Source organism: Ovis canadensis, chromosome 12 (assembly GCF_042477335.2).
Source record: "Ovis canadensis isolate MfBH-ARS-UI-01 breed Bighorn chromosome 12, ARS-UI_OviCan_v2, whole genome shotgun sequence".
In the NCBI taxonomy this organism is placed as follows: Eukaryota; Metazoa; Chordata; class Mammalia; order Artiodactyla; family Bovidae; genus Ovis; species Ovis canadensis.
In genome coordinates, this window is record NC_091256.1 from 69319952 (window position 1) to 69339152 (window position 19201).

Below are 19201 nucleotides of genomic sequence, written 5' to 3' on the forward strand. Positions count from 1 at the left end.
GAGAGGGAGTAACAAGAAAAATAGACCGTGACATGGAGGGGTAGTGAATGATAGTCCTGAGGGTTCTGACTTCAGAGGGGCCAGAGAAGGTTAGACAGGAAAGAGGACCATTGATCCTAGAGAAGACTGGGGGGAAGACACGTCCTCAGAAGCTGCTAAGTTGTGCTTAGGACAAAAAGGTAAGGCAGACTCTTGAGAAAAGATTGAGGTTATAGATGTTCTTGCTGAGGACTGATCATGAGATTCAGAGGGCATGATGGACCATAAGTGGAGAGGGAGGGGTCAGGTTAGGGGACGTCCAGGGTCTGGGGTGAGAGTCTGAGAGAGGAGGAAGATGGATGTTCAGGCAGACTTCAGGCCAGACATTTTGGAGGCTGGTATCTTAGCTTAAACTGATGAAAGATGGACTGTAATAGCACGGAGTGGGTTTTACTAAGAAGACAGGACTATATAGAAGCCTCCTCTCTCTTCAGCCCTCTAGTGGGCTGTGTTAAAGTTGAAGAAGAACTTGTCTTATCCATTCATGAAAGGTAGGCCTAGATGAATAGCTCCATGGTCCCATTAATGTCCCTTTCTAGCCTTTGACCTGACCAACTTTTCTCTTTCTATCATTCCTCTAGGGCCTCGTTGCCCATCTTAGATCTCTAGATCCATCACTAGAATCACTCCCTTGCATGTAGTATCTTCAGCTCACTCATTGCCTCCTCTCTATGTGCATGGCCATTCAGAATGTCATCAACTCTTACCTGATTTTCTTGCATAATTAGTCTTCCCATCCTCATTCTCTACTCTGCTCCCTGATTCATCATCTCTGCTGCTTGCATGAGTACAAATCATATCCTTCCACTGCTTAAAATCCTTCAGTGGTTGGCTCAAAACCTCAGGGAGGCAGTGTGATGCACGGGAAAGAACCCAAGAGTCTGAGCTCAGCTCATGGCAAGGCTTTGAACAACTTATCAAACTTCTCTGAGCCCCAATTAGTTCCTTCTAAAATCATTGAACAATTAGAATAATTTCTACTGTGAAGGATTTCTGGGAAGATCTAGTAAGAAAATATATAGAAAGCATGAGCAACTGGACCTTGAAAAGGAATAATTCTTCTGCTTAACAAGATGGGACCTGCACCCTGGCTCCTGTTACAACCCTTCACTTACCATTTATACCATTCTCTTGTGTCTCCCTTCCCCAGCACCTGCTCTTTTTTGCTTGCAATAGCTGTCTGTTTACCTGAGTGGCTTTTCCTACCCCTTCTTTGTTTGGCTCAAAAAGGTAACTCTTGAAGCCATTCTGACTCCCAAGGTAGTTAAATGCCCCTCTTCGGTATTTCAAGCATGCCTTCTTTATAGGGGTTGTCATTTGAACTGAGTGCTTATTAACAAGAGGACCTCTGAGACTCTGAGGTCCTTATGGGAGGGACTGGATCTTAGGCATCTTCGGTTCCCAGTAGAAGTACAGAGCTTGCCACATTATGGGTCATGAATCAAGGTTTGTTGGGTGAATGAGTCATGGACCCTACTTTTCACAAAGGCTGGGCTCTTCTCAGTGTATATGCAACTGCATGTAAGCATGTTCAGTTGAAAGAAAAAGGTAGCTTGAATGTCAGGATTGTCTGTTAAGAGGATTCTGGTGAAGGATAACAGAGCTCTTAAGAACAAGACACTGGATCCAGTGTAGACCCATGGGCATCGTAAAAGGACAGTAATACCCCCAAGATGCTCTGTTTCTTGTTGTAACACATCTCTACATCGTCATCTCTACCTGCTTCATCTTCCTGCTTCTCTAGTTCAAGTTCTTTCCTCTGTTTATTCTAGACTTTCTGTATACCAGGGACTTCAGCCTGCATTTAGCTTTGTCTTGCTCTGAAGCTGGCCCTGGCTGAATGTTACCTTTTTGTTTTGTCTCAGCCAGTGTCATCAGGACAGAGACCCCTCTCTTGTTCATTGTGGCAGTCTCAGTTCCTGGTACATAGTAGGTGCTTTAGTTACTCTGAATTTCATAAGTCTCCATAATCAACCCTTAAGTTTCCCCTCCCCTGCCCAGTATCCTAGTTCTGAATTCCCCAGAGAAAGAACCTGGTTCAGGATCCACCTTAGTCCAGCACAAAGACTGGGGGTTATGTAATCTCAGCCATGGCTTCCTGGACTCACCTTTTTAGCAAGGACTGTGGGTGACAGTAAGAGGTGGGCAGGAACTCATATCCTGCCCACCTGTTATAGCACCTGTAGATGCACGTCCTAGAACTAGAGTCACTGTCCATCTCCTCCAAAGAGGGGCCACCATCTTTAGAAGCCTATTCTTGGAATTCCTCAGTCACAGGTGGGAAAATGACTGTTCAGCTTCCACTGGGCTTCTTGACCTGGAGTTATTTCTGTTTGGGAGCACCATGGGTGCTCCCCATGGGCTATATAGTTCAGAGAACCATGAAAAACAAGGCATTTAGTGTCTTATTCCACCTCTCAGTATAACCCACAATCCTTGCTAAAGGGCATACCCTAGACCCTAGAGAGCAAAGGGAGGTGTTGGCATCCCATCCCATGGCTCTGCTCCCTCCATATGGTTGACCTGGCCATTCCATCCTGATAGTAATGGTGTCCCACTGGAGACCACCTCTTTGCTTTAACACACAGCACTTGCAAATCCAGACAGCACCCCCTGCACCCTGCCACCACAGTAGCACACCCTTGCGAGCTCAGACTCTGCTGCTGGTGCTGCAGCCCCTGCCACATGCTTCCTCTACTGAAGGCTGCTTTACAGGGGATGAGCTGGCTTCCAGCACAGTCAGTATTCTGGGTGGAGGTAGGTGGGGGTCAGGGGGTCTGTCCACCTGCTCAACTTTGGTGAAGGAAAAACCCTTGAGTAAATCTGCCGGTTTCTTGTTTCTCTAAGCAAGGCCGCTCTTACTTTCTACCCTTTGTTAGCAACTTCTTTCCACTAATGGCAAGAAAGAGGCACCCTACTCCCTTTTGTTGATCCAACACATGCCCGAGACCCCACTGAACACCCGCTCTGGTGCAAGGTTTGCCCTGGGCAGTACGTATCTCTGTTACGGGACATGTCGCATCAGACTGCAGCTGTTTGTACGCCTGTCTCCACCTCCCCACACACAACATCGGGGCTTAGGCAGCAGGGACTGTCACACGCATACAGTTTCAAGTCTCTTCACAGTGTTGGGTGTGTGGTGAGACACTCCCTAAAATGCCTGATAGGGGATGGCAGGCTATCTGGTTTAACAGGAGACGAACTTCCTCAAGTGAGAAGACCAGGGACTGGGTTTCAGCCTTGATATTTACTATTCCTGTGACCTTGAGACGTTAGTTATTAAACTTCATGACCTGGGTTTACCAACTATTTGACTCACCTGCACAGGACTAAGATTCAGCTGACTTGGCCACCATACAGCGTGGTGAGTCATCTTCACGTGGTCTGCTATGTGCCGCTCTAACCACCTTTATCCCTCGCCTGGAACCCCAGGATCTCCCCAGATAGTAACGAGAGGACTGATGCACCTTGGGATCACTGCACCTCACTATAGCCTTATAGCTGACACCTCTTCTGATTAGTGAGCACACCCCTGTCTTCCCTGCTGATACACACTGTGAATAACATATTGTGAATATCACCCCTTACTCCACTGTAGGATCAGGTAACACCAAATGATATGATTTACATGAAAACACTTTGCAAACTGGAAAGGGCTGGATATAGATTCATCCTATTCATAATTCCTGGGGAGGGGTAAAAGCCCAGAAGAGGGCAGGGGCATATTGTGTAGTTGTAGTTCATGTTTGCATGCTAAGTCACTGCTGCTACTGCTGCTAAGTCACCTCAGTTGTGTCCAACTCTGCGTGACCCCATAGACGGCAGCCCATCAAGCTCCCCCATTCCTGGGATTCTCCAGGCAAGAACACTGGAGTGGGTTGCCATTTCCTTCTCCAACACATGAAAGTGAAAAGTGAAAGTGAAGTCGCTCAGTCGTGTCCGACTTTCAGCAACACCATGGACTGTAGCTCACCAGGCTCCTCTATCCATGGGATTTTCCAGGCAAGAGTACTGGAGTGGGGTGCCATTGCCTTCTCCGCTAAGTCACTGCAGTCGTGTCTAACTCTTTGCAGACACTGTGGACTGTAACCTTCCAGGCTCCTGTGTCCTAGAGATTCTCCAGGCAAGAATATCAGAGTTGGTTGCCAAGTCCTCCTCCAGGGGATCTTCCCCATCCAGGAACTGAACCTGTACCTCTTCTGTCTCCTGCACTGGCAGGCAGGTTCTTTGTCACTAGCGCCACCTGGGAACCCCCAGTTGTGACTCACCATCTACTTAATTGAAGACTGAGGAAGGGATTGGTGGGGGGTCTGAGAGGCTCCTGAGCTGCCTGAAAAGAACCCCCACACAAGTTTGCATAGCCCTCAGGATGGCAAGAGGGAGCGGTTCTCATAAGCATCCTTAAACGACTTGTCCAGATTCCTGCCTGCAGCAGCAATTTGCAGCTCTTTGAATCCCACACACTCTCAGCTGTGCTTCTCTGGCCAGCCCTATCGCTCACAACTAGAAGCCCATTTTACTGGAGCTTAGCCGTGCAGCAAGCCAGCCCCCCGCCCCACCAGGTAAGATGGGAGCAGCCAGAGGGTGAAGGGCAAGGGGAGGAGAGCAGGCTCACCCGAATGAGGCTTTGCACAATCCGGCATTTATGGAAAACTGGATGTGCTAATGAACCTGAGATCCATCAGGGCTTTCTGAAGGCAGGACGGTTTCTGTCAACAGACCAATTAGCACACAATTATTTTCTCTTTCTGAAAGCTTATCTGAGGCTTTCTTTCAGCTGCACTTTCCATTACCTCCGCCGGCCCTCTTTATAATCCACCAAAGCTGTCTGCCTCTTCTACAGGGAGAGACACAGGGTTTCCTGGACCAACCTGCCAGGAACTCTGGGACTTTCATCACTCCGCAGGTTCGGGGGTCCTTGGCTCATCCCGCTTGTCAAGTCAGTACTCAGGCACCATCTGCTAGAGGACCCGCTGCAGCTCCGCTCCTGCTTCGCCACCTCCTTGCTTCTCTGGCAGGTCAGAGGTGGCTCAGGGCAGAGGCGCCATGGAAAGGGCAATGACTCTGGGACCTGGTAAAACCTGAGTGAGCCTTCCTCACTCGTGGAGATCTGACTTGAATCATTCCCTCCAACAAGAAATGAGCAGGGGGATCACAGTTCCTGTCTCTTCCTTGTTCCCATCCTTGTGCGGCAATTAACAGAGAAGAGCTACACACACCCTTTCAATGACTCACCTAATTGATTGTTCTCTTTAGAACTGACCTTTGGCAATGGGCAAGTAAAGGTCAGAAAATTGCATGGGAGCCGGTCCTAGAATGTTGAACAGGATGGTGGTGGGGTTGGGGCAGATCAATCAGTGGTAGGGAGGGAGGGACAGGGGTGGAATGAAACAGCGGAAAGTTGCTGTGCTCTGTTCACCCCCTTGGGAGCTGTCCTACTTCTGCATAAGATGTGTAGCTTTCTCCCTGCATGGACCCGATGCTGGTGAGTGTTTAACTCGGGAGTGGGTGGGTAGAAAAGCCAGTGCAGAACTCAGTGACAGTGTGGTGGCCAGCTTACCTGGAGGCGGGGACAGGCAAACCTCCCAAATACCACACACCCGCATCCCACTCTGTCTTTCAGCCCACCCCATTCCAAGAGAGACAGGCTTCCCAGAATAGCTGGGCTAGTCCTTGGCCACACCTCCTATAGGAATTTTTGCACCATATAGATAAAGAAAGCTTTACCTTGAAAAATTCTGGTTCTGTCTTCCCACTGCAGTAGCCAGTCACCAACTCACTCAATACAGAGACACTATTCAGCACCAAGTGCCCACCTGTGGAGGGCGGCAGGCTCATGTGTAACACTGGGATTATGTTAGTATAAACGTGTTTCCACTTGTCTGTAAACTCCTTATGGTAGTGACCGGCTCACTGTGACTTTTGGATTCTCCTGGAATATTTCATAAATGAATAAATGAGTGAATGAGTCAAATGAATCGTAGCCCTGCAGCTGACTGTGTGACCTTGAAGAAATCACTTAACCTATCTGGTCTTGATTGCCTCATCTGTAATCATAATATCTAAAGTCTTCTGATACAATGCATAAAATAGATGACTCTTGAGAACCTACTATATAGCACAGGGAACTCTATCCAATGCTCTGCGGTGACTTAAATGGGAAAAGAAATCCAAAAAAGAGGGAATATGGGTATATGTATAGCAGATTCACTTTGCTGTACAGTAGAAATTAACACTGTAAAGCAAATATATTCAAATGAAAAATAAAATAAGTCTATACAATTTGTCTTAGGCCTTGTTCACCTTCTGGAAAGAGGGTAGACCACTAAAATGTTTTGGATGAGCTGGTCTGTGGACACTTGTGTTTTAGAGTGATCTCGTCTACATGGGTTTAACTTCATTTTCTTGCATGCCCTCACAGGAGACACTGGGGCCAGGAACTGAAGTCTGAGGATTCAGAAGTCAAAATTCTATCTCATCTACTCAATAGCTCTGAGTCTTTGGGCCCAGAATCTTCCTAAACCTTGCATCTTTCCCTGAAACATGATAGTAGTGCGATCTGTCTCAGAGTTAGTTGAAGGTTAAATGGGACAATCTTGGAGGATGAGCTTGGCAGCTATAGAGGGGTTTCCTGCCTCTGTCATGGCCTTGATCCTATTCCCCATCCAGTCTGGGTCTTGCTGCTTCTCATGCATGGGCTCTATTGCTTGTCCTGTAGTCTTTCTCTTCTAATTCTCCTCTTTGCTCTTATCCTTTAAGATCAGTTTATGGATCACCTCCTCCATGAAGCCTTCTCATTCTACTTTAAGCAACGTTTTTTCCCTGCTCTCTCTTCACTGTATTAGCATCACACCGTCTCTCATTTACTCTGTTCCATGTGTAGTTTTCAGGACTAACTATACTGAATTCTCTTTAATGATGTCACTTACACTTTGGAATTCACTGTGATAACTGGCAGAGTGGCAGACACATTACATCTCACACTATCAAGCCCATATGTTGTAGATCATGCCGCCCCTTCTTTTTCTGAGAGTACTTCCCCTCCATTCTCTTCCTGTCCATATTTTAGTCATCTTGAAGGAACAACTCAGTTGCTCTCTCCTCTGAAACTCCTTCTCTTGCTTAGAACTGCGCTTTCCTCAGGGCTCATTATGACATGTTGCCTCTTCCCCACCTGGAGGTGTATCAATCAGTTGGATATGTACCTGTCTTCCCATAGGTTGTAACCTCCTGGAGGACACACAATATAACCTGTACATCTTTGTGCCCACCTCTCCACCCCTCAAAGCCTGAAACATATGACTCACACACACTCTAATTTATTGAGTACGTAGTAGGTGTCAGCCACTGTATTAATTGCTGTTGACAGCCTCATGAGCAAAGTAACTATGAGCTTACCTCTGTGGAGCCTTTCATGTGTGGAGGACTCAGGCTTTAAATACTTGCAGGAAAGGCTGGAAAACTCCAAGTCATCTGCTTGCTGCAGAGCAGAGGTGCCTGGAGCTAGGCGAGAAGGTCAGAGGTATCAGAGCCGACTTCCTTGAAGAACTCTGAGAAAGGCACTCTATGAATGTTTGATAAATTGCAGGGAATTGAACAGTGGCTGCCCAATAAATACCAGTTGATTGGTTGATTGATTGTTGGCAGAGCCTCCAGAGATCCTGAAAAGAAAAGGCCTCAGGTCCCCATCAGTCTTATTACATAATTATTTCAGTGCATTTAAAGCTCCCCATTTTTCATCTTATACTTTAAACATCAGGGAAAAACTGATAGTCCAACTTTATAATATTTTAAAATGACTCTGTGGTGTTTTGGAATATTACATAGCTATAAGAGATTATGTATATTTAATATACTTATTAAAATATGCAGTAAGCCCACGGCTGATTTTCTCTAAGGACGTCTCAGTGCCGAGGTGGGACTTAAATGTTTAATATTAATACTCATAACTCATATTTCTCTAGTGTGTTTCATCTTTGGGATCTCTAAAGCCTGTGAGCACCACATCAAGTGGCTACAGCTGGGCTGGCCAGCGGGCTGACAGCATCCGCATCTGGCCTCCGGTCTTCCTCTGGGGGAGGAGATGGGGGAACTCCAGTGTGGAGGCTCAGCTTCCTCTTCCTACACTGAGTTTCTTTTTTTCAGACACAAAGCCCCCCTGGCTTCTCTGACAGGCTTCCACTTCCAGACAGCTGCTGCTGCCAGCCCTATACCACTGATACTCCCTGTCTCAGAACAAGGGGAAAAGTGGCTTCATGCTCCCAGGGTAGGAAGATCCATGACCTTCCTTGGGCCAGTCCAGGACAGGACACAGAGCCTGAGAATGGCTGACCGGAAGAGGGCAGTGCAAAGGGAAAGTCTCGGCTTGTTGTCTAAACCTGCCCTTCCTTCTCTAGGTCACGGAGACCAGGACTGGCCCCCTGGGCTGCAGCAACTACGACAACCTGGACTCAGTCAGCTCTGTTCTGGTACAGAGTCCGGAGAACAAGGTGCAGTTATTAGGTAAGGTACCCTGTGATGATTTTCACACTTTTCATAGCTGGTTAAAAAAAAAAAAAGTTTACCCAAATGAAAAGGTCCCGTCTGCCCCATTTCGCTAAACCCTTCCAAAGACAAGAACTACCCCTAGTTCTGGGACCTGTAATTAACAACTTTCCATCACTCTTTGGAGAAAACTTCTGACATGGTTTACTTTACACCTCAACCATTGCTCAAACCACTCGACACCCGAATCTTCCTACCTCCCAGTCCTGCCCAAGATCTCTGTCACTGTCCTACTGCAAGAGCACACCCATCCTTCTATGCCTTGATCTAGCTGGGAAATCTCCCTTGTTGTCCAAAGAACCCTCTGCTTTATCCTAAGGACACAGTAGGGACCAGCTGGTCTTTGCAGAGTGATCATGGGACATCGTCTCTAGCTCGACGTAAGAGCTACACAAAATGTGGGGCTACTGGTTATCCTGAAAATGGTCCCTACTTTTTGTTACTAGTCTGCATCCTTCCATGGGAGATCAAAGCCAGGAGAAGAGTTTGAAAGGAATGGGAGCCTCAACCAGGAACAGAACAAGCAGAAACAGAAAAGTAACGGGAACAGGAATGACTCTAGGCCTGGAAGCTGGGAGATAAGGGGATACACTCACGTGTCCCCCAAGCATCCCAGGGGAAGAGCTATGCAGATGGAGTCAGAGCTGTTTGGCAGTGGAGAACGTTCATTCTTCTTAAGGCCTAATGGAATTGAACTCTGTTTAAGATATGATTGTCTTGGTATTATAAAATCAATAGCCCTCACCCAGGATCTACGATGACAAATTCCAGCCAACCTAAGTCAGATGCAACCCCTGAATGCTTTAGGCATCAAGAAACATAATAAAAAGGAGGAAAAGCCTCCTTTCTTTAAAGCCTCACAATGCAATTAGCATCCCTCTTCTCCTAGGTCCCTGGATGAACTGGATTTGTGTCTGGAAATTAGCGATGAGTGAAGTTCAGAGTGTCTGGTGGTTCATTTGGAGTAGTTTATGCCATTTAATTTTATAGCCCATCACTCATGCAGACATTGCTCAGGGCACTTATTTTATAGCAATAGGAAATGTTATGGGGAGGAGGAGGGAGCTAATGGGGGGGGGGGTGAAAGGAAAGGGCTTGGAGAGGGTGAGTGTGGGAAGCAAGCACATGTGGACAGGGTACATGGGGAGGGCTGCTCAAGTGCCACTGCAGGGACATCGTCAAGAACGAAAAATGTAGGAGCAGTCCTGAACAGGAGTAGATCTCAAACAAGAGCAACAAACATCTGCTGCAGCTGCAATTCTAAGTTTTGTTTTAAGGTCTGCTGACACCAGGATACATCCTTTGGACTCTCTGATTTCCTGCCAAGGTCAAGGGTGTGATGATAAAGAGCTGGCAGATATTTGATGAAAGGAGAGGCCATCCCATCCAGAAGTCCTCTCATCCCTTACTCTCCTGGCACAGTGTCTCCTAGGGTCCCTATTTAGGGAGCCTCCTGCAGGTCTGACCTCGAACCTGGCCAGCTTGCTTATGATCAAGGCATGCCTGTGATTCATTCACCTCTTCATAGGCTTCCAACAACCACCCTGTCTGGCTAGAAGCCAACTAGGAGTCTATCCTGCTGCTGATAAGCCAATATCCACCACTCCAGTGTTGCTAGTGGTAAAGAACCTGTCTGCCAATGCCGGAGACACAAGAGACATGGGTTCAATCCCTGGATTGGGAGAAGGGCACAGCAACCCACTCCAATATTCATGCCTGGGAAATCCTATGAACAGAGCGGGTAGGCTACAGAACATAGGATTGCAAAGAATCAGACATGACTGAAGTAACTTTGCAAGCAGACACCACAGATGGGTAGGAAAGCTGAATCTTGGAGTAACTGAGTGGATTATATTCAAGGCAGCTAATTAGAAAGGAGCTGAGAGGCATTTATATATAACTTGGGCCATCTACCACCACCTTGCTTTCAAACCTCCTCAAGAGTGAAAGCCTGAGATGGGCAGCCAGTCCCAGTTGTATAGTAGGACCCGAGGGGACAAGGGCACAGTCCGACACCAAGCTGGCTTTAGTAGCACTGTGACTTGGGCAGACCACCGTGCTCATGTGGATTGGACTTCCTCATCTGTAAGAGCCTCGGTATGACCACAAGTGTTACCTGCAGTCATATATGGGAAGTATTACTTGGTGTCGTACCTGTCCACTACATACCCACAACACCTGTCCCTACCTCCTAAGCAGGGCAGCCTCCTTGGTCTTCAGGGCTAAGGTGGGAAGCCCAGGAGGGTCAGCATTTAGTAATATCCTAGGAGGCTCGCTGCTCATCTCAGAGAAGTTAGAGATAGAATGGCTCTTGGAGGCAGAGCAAAAAGTCCAACAAGCCTTGATGATTTTCCCCCATGAGGACTCTAAGCTCTTCCTTTATCTGAAACACCGTTGCATTTCCATCCTAGAAATGCTGACGTGTAGCCAAGAAGCCCGTTCATTTGATAGGCACGTTCTCAATTTGGCTGATGTGAGGCTTCAACTAAGCCTTGAGCTTTGATGTACCCCATCTGTCACAGGGGTAGCAGTAAACCTCTGTCCCAACCAGCTTAGCAGGATTGGGCCTGGGGTGCCCATCCTTGGACCCAGGATGCACAAGTCAGCAGAACTCCAGCCGGGGACTCTGCAGCCTCGGGTGTGAGAAAGCGAGTACCCCCTGGTCCCTCCTGGCAGTTTTCCCTGATACATCTTTTCCTTAGGCCTGCAGGTGCTGCTGCCCGAGTACCTGCGTGAGCGCTTTGTGGCCGCTGCACTCAGCTACATCACTTGCAGCTCCGAGGGCGAGCTCATCTGCAAGGGGAATGACTGTTGGTGCAAGTGCAGCCCTACCTTCCCAGAATGTAACTGTCCTGACGCCGACATCCAGGCCATGGAGGACAGCCTGCTGCAGATCCAGGACTCCTGGGCGACTCACAACCGGCAGTTCGAGGAGTCAGGTGAGCAGGGGGTTGGCCCAGATTTCCTCCCTGTGAATGGGAAGAGGCCATGAGGTACTCCACGGGACACTCAGCTTGGTTCCTGACTGAGCCACGTCACTGGCCTGTGACCTCCAGCAGGTTATATCACCACCCCAAGTCTCAGTCATTTTCTTCTGTTGTATATGCAGGTAGACCTAATACCTACCAAAGAGATGCATTTCAAAGACCTAATAAGCTAAGGTAAATATAATCAAGGCCATAGACCTCATCTATCTTGTTTCCACAGATTCCACAGTGCCTGCACGTTAGGTGCACAGTAAATATTTGTTGAATGAGTGAGGTGCATAGCATGTTTCTAGGAGTCACTAGTTCATGCTGATGACTGCTTAGTGCAAGTATAACTGATATCAGTGTCACCTTGAGACTTAGATTCAGAGGACTGGGTTTTGAGTTCTTATTCTGTGTTATGGATTGAATGTTTGTGTCTCCACCCCCTAATTCATATGTTGAAAATCTAATGCCCAAGGTGATGGTATTAGGAGGTGTGGACCTGGGGAGGTGATTAGGTCATGAGAGCAGAATCCTCATGAATGGGACTGGCACTCTCATATAAAAGGGGCCCCAGGGGATCCCTTACCTCTTCCACCACATGAGGACCCAGCAGGAATTTGGCCATTTTCAGCCCAGGAGAGGACCTTCACCAGAACCTGACTGCAGCCTCTTGACCTTGGACTTCCAGCCCCTGGAAGTACATTTTGGTTGTTTATAAGCCATCCATTCTGTTGTATTTTGCTGTAACATCTTGGGAAAGCCTAATACTCTCTATTACTGACCCTTTGTATGACTTTGATTTAGCCATGCAGCCACTCAGTGCCTCCATTTCTTCATCTGTAAATGTAGGAAAATGATAGCAATTGGTGGATGGAAGACTCATATGGAACAATGTGGATAAAATTATGAAGAACTCTGCATGATATACATCTCACTACTACGTGAATAATAGTTATGTGGATATGTCTCAGAAAACAATATTAGATAAAACAAGGCAAATGAAAGAGGTTATGTGTTACATACATATTTATATTTATATAATACTTATATATAATACTATAATATAATAAAGTATTAACATAATGCATATTTAGTACTATTTATTTGATATTTAAAAACATACTAGCCAATACTTAATATTTTCATGGATAAATGTATTCAGAGAAAATGTTAAAATATATGATAACGATAAAACATTTAAGAAAGTAGTTACATCTAGATAAAGACAGAGGGGAAGTTTAGGGCCTTCAAGTATATTTGCTTTGCCTATTTCTTAAAAAAAAATCTGAATTCAATATAGCAAGATGGCAAGATCTAGGTGGTGGACTTGTGGGAGCTTATTTTGTTATTCTCTGTGCCGTTTTGTATACTTAAGTGTTTTATAAGAAGAAGTATGCACATACTAGTTGTTAGTGTCATTACTAGGTGTGATTTTTTCCAGTCATCTGGGTTGGGGGCGAAGAACCAGGGGCTGGAGAAATCAGAATCAGAGTGGAGGACCCAGGCACTGCCAGCTCAAGTCTTAGATGAGGTATTCAGTAGCTGAGGAGAATAGCAACCCTGGCTGCATTGGACCGGGGTGGTGGCATTGCGATGGTAGTATGGGAAGGTAGTTCAGACGGTAGTGGGATGCTTGCATATGTAGGCAAGGACTTTGGGCTCTCAGCACTATGAGTTACTGCTAACGAGTGAAGGAGGGCCATTCGGACCGCTATCAGGAGACCTGATGGCTTCAGGTCCTAAGTGAAAGCAGATTTGTGGACAGAGATCTGAGCATGACTTCAGAAAACACATTGTTCCCAGGAAGCTCTGAGGAAAACTCAGACTTGTAGTAGGAGCTAAGAACCAGAAAGCACTCTGCTTCCGGACTAACTACAAAAAAAGTATGGATATCTGCCAAGGTGTGTGTGTTCGTCGCTCAGTCACATCCGACTTTTTGCATCCCCACAGACTATAGCCTGACAGGCTCCTCTGTCCATGGGATTCTCCAGGCAGGAATACTGGCTGGTTTGCCATTCCCTTCTCCAGAGGATCTTCCCGCCCTGGTCTCCTGCATTACATGCAGATTCTTTACTGTTTGAGCTACAGGAAGTCCTTAACCTGGTCAAGGGGTGAATCTCAAAAAGAGAGGAAGAATGTGCTAGAGTCAGAGAGAAGGGTGTTGGGTAGAGAGGCTGGTCTCAGGAACTGAAAGCCTTCTAAGACTTCTGAGGTGGGTGTTCTGTCTTCTGTGCCCACATTTGCCAGTCTTGCCCACCCTCACCTTAACCAGCTTCCCTAAGGGGGCTATGGTGTGATCCAAGAAGGTTGTGCATAATTTATAAGGAGGTATTAATGGCAAAAGAGATGCATCCCAAGGTCACTGGCCACATGGGTGGTGACAGAGATGTGTTTTGAAATTCAGAAGCATATTAGAGATAGGATGGAGGGGAAAGAATCCCGGAGCCTTATCTTATGGTATGTCAATCATTTCTCAATAAAGCTATTTAAAAAGAAAGAAATCAAAAGTCCTGGGAGAATGGCGTGAAGCCTCCTGCCTCATACAGTGATGGATAGGCAAGCTGGGTCTTGGGGATAGAGGGGGCTCTTGCCACCCAGGGTCTGAAGGGCACCCCGTCAGCTCAGCCCGTGTGTCCTTACCCACAGAGGAATTCCAGGCCCTGCTGAAGCGGCTGCCAGATGACAGATTCCTGAACTCCACAGCCATCTCCCAGTTCTGGGCGGTGGACACCAGCCTCCAGCACCGCTACCAGCAGCTGGGAGCCAGCTTGCGAGTGCTGTTCAAGAAGACCCATCGCATCGTCCGCCGGCTCTTCAACCTCTGCAAGCGTTGTCACCGGCAGCCCCGCTTCCGTCTGCCCAAGGAGAGGTGAGCACCCCTGTGTCTGCGCCAGAGCCACGCCGCCTACGACAGTGGCTGAGGCCCTGGAGGGCCCCTCTCCAACACGGCAGAGCTGGGCATGCTGACCCACATGCGGCCTTTCAGAGGCTCCCTTTATCTTGACCTACTTGCACTTCAGTCTCAATTATGAGATGTGTCTGAAGTGGAAAAAAAAAAAAGAGAGAAGCTAATTTTACTTTTATATAAATTATAGTCAATTCGAATGTTGCTCTAATAATACTCTAATTCTCACTCACTCATTTCCATTTTAATAAGTCTTTGAGGAAAGGAAAGGGTGGATTTAAAGCTCACACACTGATTATGTATGATAAGAAACACACACAGTAGATCATTTCCAACAGCAACGCTGCTCTGAGTCACAGGAGCAAAGGGAGCTGAGGCCCTGTGTCCTTAGGAACAGAGGGGGCTGGGTCATCACTGGCCTTCAAGCATCCATCACTCATTCACACATGCATTCAACAAGCCTTTGCTGAGTCTACCTTATATGGCCTAAGATTAATCAGTGAGAGCATTTGTTAACTGGAAAGATATAATAAATATTTAGGAACATCAAAACTAGAAAACTATGACTATGCAGCTACTTAAATTCATATTGCATGTTCAGTTGCTTCAGTTGTATTTGACTCTTTTGACCCCATGGACTACAGCCCGCCAGGCTTCTCTGTCCATGGGGATTCTCCAGACAAGAATACTGGAATGGGTTGTCATGTCCTCCTCCAGGGGATCTTGCCAACCCAGGGACTGAACCAGCATCTCTTATGTCTCTTGCATTGGCAGGCAGGTCCTTTACCACTAGCACCACCTGGGAAGCCCAAATGCATGTTGGTAGAACACAAATCAAAGACATGTCCTAATAATAGCAAAGGTCCAAGAGAAAAGCCACCTGGGAGAAGGGCGTCTTGGCCAGATTGTCCAGTTGGAGATGAAAGTGGGCTGGTGCTTGTGAGCCAGAGCCTCCCAGGAGAGGGTGCTGCCCTCACAGGAACCCAGAGGCGCACCTCTGACTGAGGCACAGGTGACAAGGGGCACATGAGTGGAGAGGACACACCAGCAAGGGCTTTTGGGAAAGGTTCTTTTTCTCCCCCAAGAAATAGTTAAATGCTTACCAGGCCCCAGGAACAAGCCTAGTTTCTGCAGACGTGTTGGTGAAGAATGCAGTGTCCCTGCTGTTGTGGCATTTGCAGGGGAGCCGTCTCTGAACAAGTCAACGGTAAACAAACACAATCCATTTTGATACTGATCGTGGCTGTGAATCACATCGAAGCAGCGTGATATGAGAGAGGGGCTGTGTGGTGCTTTTGGGGGGAATCACGGAAGACCTCTTTGAAGAGGTATCATAAGAACTGAAATTTAAATCTTGAGAGAGGGAGCCAACCATAGAGAAGTCCTGTCCTTGGCGGGAGAGTTCTAGAAAGGATAGATCTGGATTGTGAAGAGGGAAAGAGGTGGGCACATCATTGGGAGGTTTGAAGAGCCAGTTGTTGGACGATCTTACGTAAGAGGCTGAAAACTGGATATGGAAGACGTTGAGCTCTTCTGTAGGCTTTTGAATGGGGGAATGAGGTGGTACTTGGGAGGGATGAGCGCAAGTTTGATGTCAGACCTTTCTGATGCTTATCCATCAAACACCCAGCTCCAGGCCTTGCTGGTCATCCCAAAGTGGTACAGTAGGGTTTCCCTCATTCAAAGAACCTGGGGCTTTTATCTTCCTCATCAACTTCCCTATGAGTCAGCCTCCTGGTACCCTCAGGGAAGCAGCAGTGTGTGGCTTCTGATGACTCTTGTTTCATTTCTGTCTCCCCTTCCACAGGTCCTTGCCCTACTGGTGGAACCGTATCCAGTCCCTCCTCTACTGTGGGGAGAGCACCTTCCCTGGTACCTTCCTGGAACAGAGCCACAGCTGCACCTGCCCCTACGACCAGTCTTCCTGCCAGGGCCCCATCCCCTGTGCCTTGGGCGAAGGGCCCGCCTGTGCCCACTGTGCCCCGGACAACAGCACCCGCTGTGGGAGCTGCAACCCAGGCTATGTGCTCGCCCAGGGGTTGTGCCGCCCTGAGGTGGCCGAGTCCCTGGAGAACTTTCTGGGGCTGGAGACGGACCTGCAGGACCTGGAGCTGAAGTACCTGCTGCAGAAGCGGGACAGTCGCATCGAGGTGCACTCCATCTTCATCAGCAATGACATGCGTCTGGGCAGCTGGTTTGACCCCTCCTGGAGGAAGCGCATGCTGCTTACCCTCAAGAGCAACAAGTACAAGCCTGGGCTGGTGCACGTGATGCTGGCCCTGTCCCTGCAGATCTGCCTCACCAAGAACAGCACCCTGGAGCCTGTCATGGCCATCTACGTCAACCCCTTCGGGGGCAGCCACTCCGAGAGCTGGTTCATGCCGGTGAATGAGGGCAACTTCCCTGACTGGGAGAGGACTAACGTGGACGCAGCCGCCCAGTGCCAGAACTGGACTGTCACCTTGGGCAACAGGTGGAAGACCTTCTTTGAGACGGTCCACGTTTACCTACGGAGCCGAATCAAGTCCCTGGACGACAACTCCAACGAGACAATCTACTACGAGCCCCTGGAGATGACTGATCCCTCCAAGAACTTGGGCTACATGAAAATCAACACCTTGCAGGTGTTTGGTTACAGCCTGCCCTTTGACCCGGATGCCATCAGGGACTTAATTCTCCAGTTAGACTACCCATACACACAAGGTTCCCAGGACTCTGCCCTCTTGCAGCTCATCGAGCTTAGGGACCGGGTCAACCAGCTTTCTCCACCTGGCAAGGTCCGGCTCGACCTTTTTTCCTGCTTGCTCCGGCATCGGCTCAAGCTGGCCAACAACGAGGTGGGCAGGATCCAGTCTTCTCTGAGGGCTTTCAACTCCAAGCTGCCAAACCCTGTGGAATACGAGACTGGCAAACTCTGTAGCTAATGGGGGACCCACTCCAGCACCGGGCAGGGAAGGGACCCACAAATCCGGGGTGTGGAGATCATCCAAGCCCTGACCTTAGTGCCAACAGGGTGCTCCTTGAAGACTGTCAGCACCCAGCAGATGGGACCTCGGGGCTTGGACTGAAGCAGGCAGGAGAGAGAGAAACAACCACTGCACACATGCACAACACACGTACTCACACACACACACACTCGCACCAGGAGGTGACCACTCAGCAGCCCTGAAGCTGTAAAGTCGGTGCTTTCTCAAATGAATGCAGTTGAAGGAGAGGAGCCAAGGGAGAGATTCAGTAAAAGAACCAGCCAAACCCAGCAACACACAAATCCTTGAAAGTGATTCTTCTCATTTAAGAGAGCAAGACAGAACAACAACGGGAGGGGTAGAACACCGCCTCCCCCTCTGTGGAGTCACTTTTGTATTCTTTTTAACCAGATTTCTTAAAATGGCGTTGTTTCGTGATTCCCCCACGTTGGTTCTCACTCTTTTGTACGCTGCCTCCACTGAGCTCTCTAGACACGGACTGCTCCTCAAGCTGGCTCCCTTGGGAAACAAGCGACACCCACAGAAGACTGCTCAGGGCAAGCAGGCAGCCTAGTTTCCCACCCCTCCCTTAGCTCCTCTGCTTCCTTGACCTCCCCAGTTTCAGGGCCTGGCTGCCTCCATGTTCTGCTCATGGTCCAGCCAGAGCGCCTCTTCCAACAGCATCTGTTCTGTCCAAGAAAGCAGCTCTGTCAAGTTAGAGACCATGTATAGGGAATTTTTTTTTTTAAGAAAAAAGAAAAAACAACAAAAATATTCATTTTGTGATTGTTTTTCTTGTCAATCAGCTCCAGCCACATGAACATATGAGGTAAAACTGATCCGATTTAATACATATATTTTTTAAAAAGACCTTTTTTAGGGGAAAAATGAGAGCAGAAAGAAGAAAAAGATAGTTTCCAGGCTGCTTGGATTTTTAAAAATTGCTCTGTGTGTGACATGTGGGTGCCCCATGGATGGAGGATATTGCTGTGTAGGAGGCTGGGTGATTAGTGAACACGCAAGTGAAGGCATGTCTGGCTTGACTGTGTGTGTGAGAGAGAGACAGAGGTTGGGATGGACATTCGATAAAGAATGGAGTGAGGCAGAACTCTTCCAGAGACTTATCGGCTCATCCCACACCTTTTATCCCAGGTGTGAGGGCTGACACAGGTCCTAGAACCAAGACCACCTACTATCAGGAGAAGAGTATGAAAGCTCTTACTCTTTTGGAAAACTGCAGCCATTGGTCTAGGGTAGATGCCTGCTGAGGGTGGGGGGCGGGGGGCTCCCCTTTGCCCACCATGCTGTGGCCATCAGGAGCATTTTCCATACTCTGCATCTTATGGTGTGGGATCTCCCTCTGCTAAAATTGGGAACCATGCAGCTATGGCCTTGGTTTTCTCCCTTCTGTCTGATGACTACTTCCCCAGCCTAAAAAGCAGGTTTGACATAAGCCACACAGAATAATTCATCATTCTCCCTTAGTGCCTCCCTCAGGTGGTATGAGAAGCATTTCATAGCAAATCTTTTGGAGAACCAATTCCCTGTCTATTCTCCACATGATCCAAGTACAATGCGTAGGCATGACAACCCCCATTTTATTCAGGCAGAAGTCACCAGGTACATACTAAGTACCTCATTCCCTACCTGTGGTGCATCTCGGTTGGTACAAAATGAACTGGGAGACAAAAATGATGGTCATGTGTCTCTGCCCAGGGCCGTCTACATTTATTGTTGTATAGAGAAAAGAATTCAGCATTCTAATACTATACCAT

At 47.9% G+C, this 19201-nt stretch overlaps 1 protein-coding gene across 1 annotated transcript in view; it reads left to right on the forward strand.

Annotated features, from left to right (window-relative positions):
• Nucleotides 1–18198, forward strand: part of BRINP2 (BMP/retinoic acid inducible neural specific 2) — a 144008-nt gene extending 125810 nt beyond the window's left edge. The window contains exons 5-8 of the mRNA XM_069546137.1: nucleotides 8436–8541; nucleotides 11286–11522; nucleotides 14202–14424; nucleotides 16268–18198. Coding sequence (XP_069402238.1) covers nucleotides 8436–8541; nucleotides 11286–11522; nucleotides 14202–14424; nucleotides 16268–17384 — 1683 coding nt within the window. The 3' untranslated portion in view covers nucleotides 17385–18198. The remainder of the gene's footprint in view (nucleotides 1–8435; nucleotides 8542–11285; nucleotides 11523–14201; nucleotides 14425–16267) is intronic.
• The last annotated feature ends 1003 nt before the right edge of the window (nucleotides 18199–19201 follow it).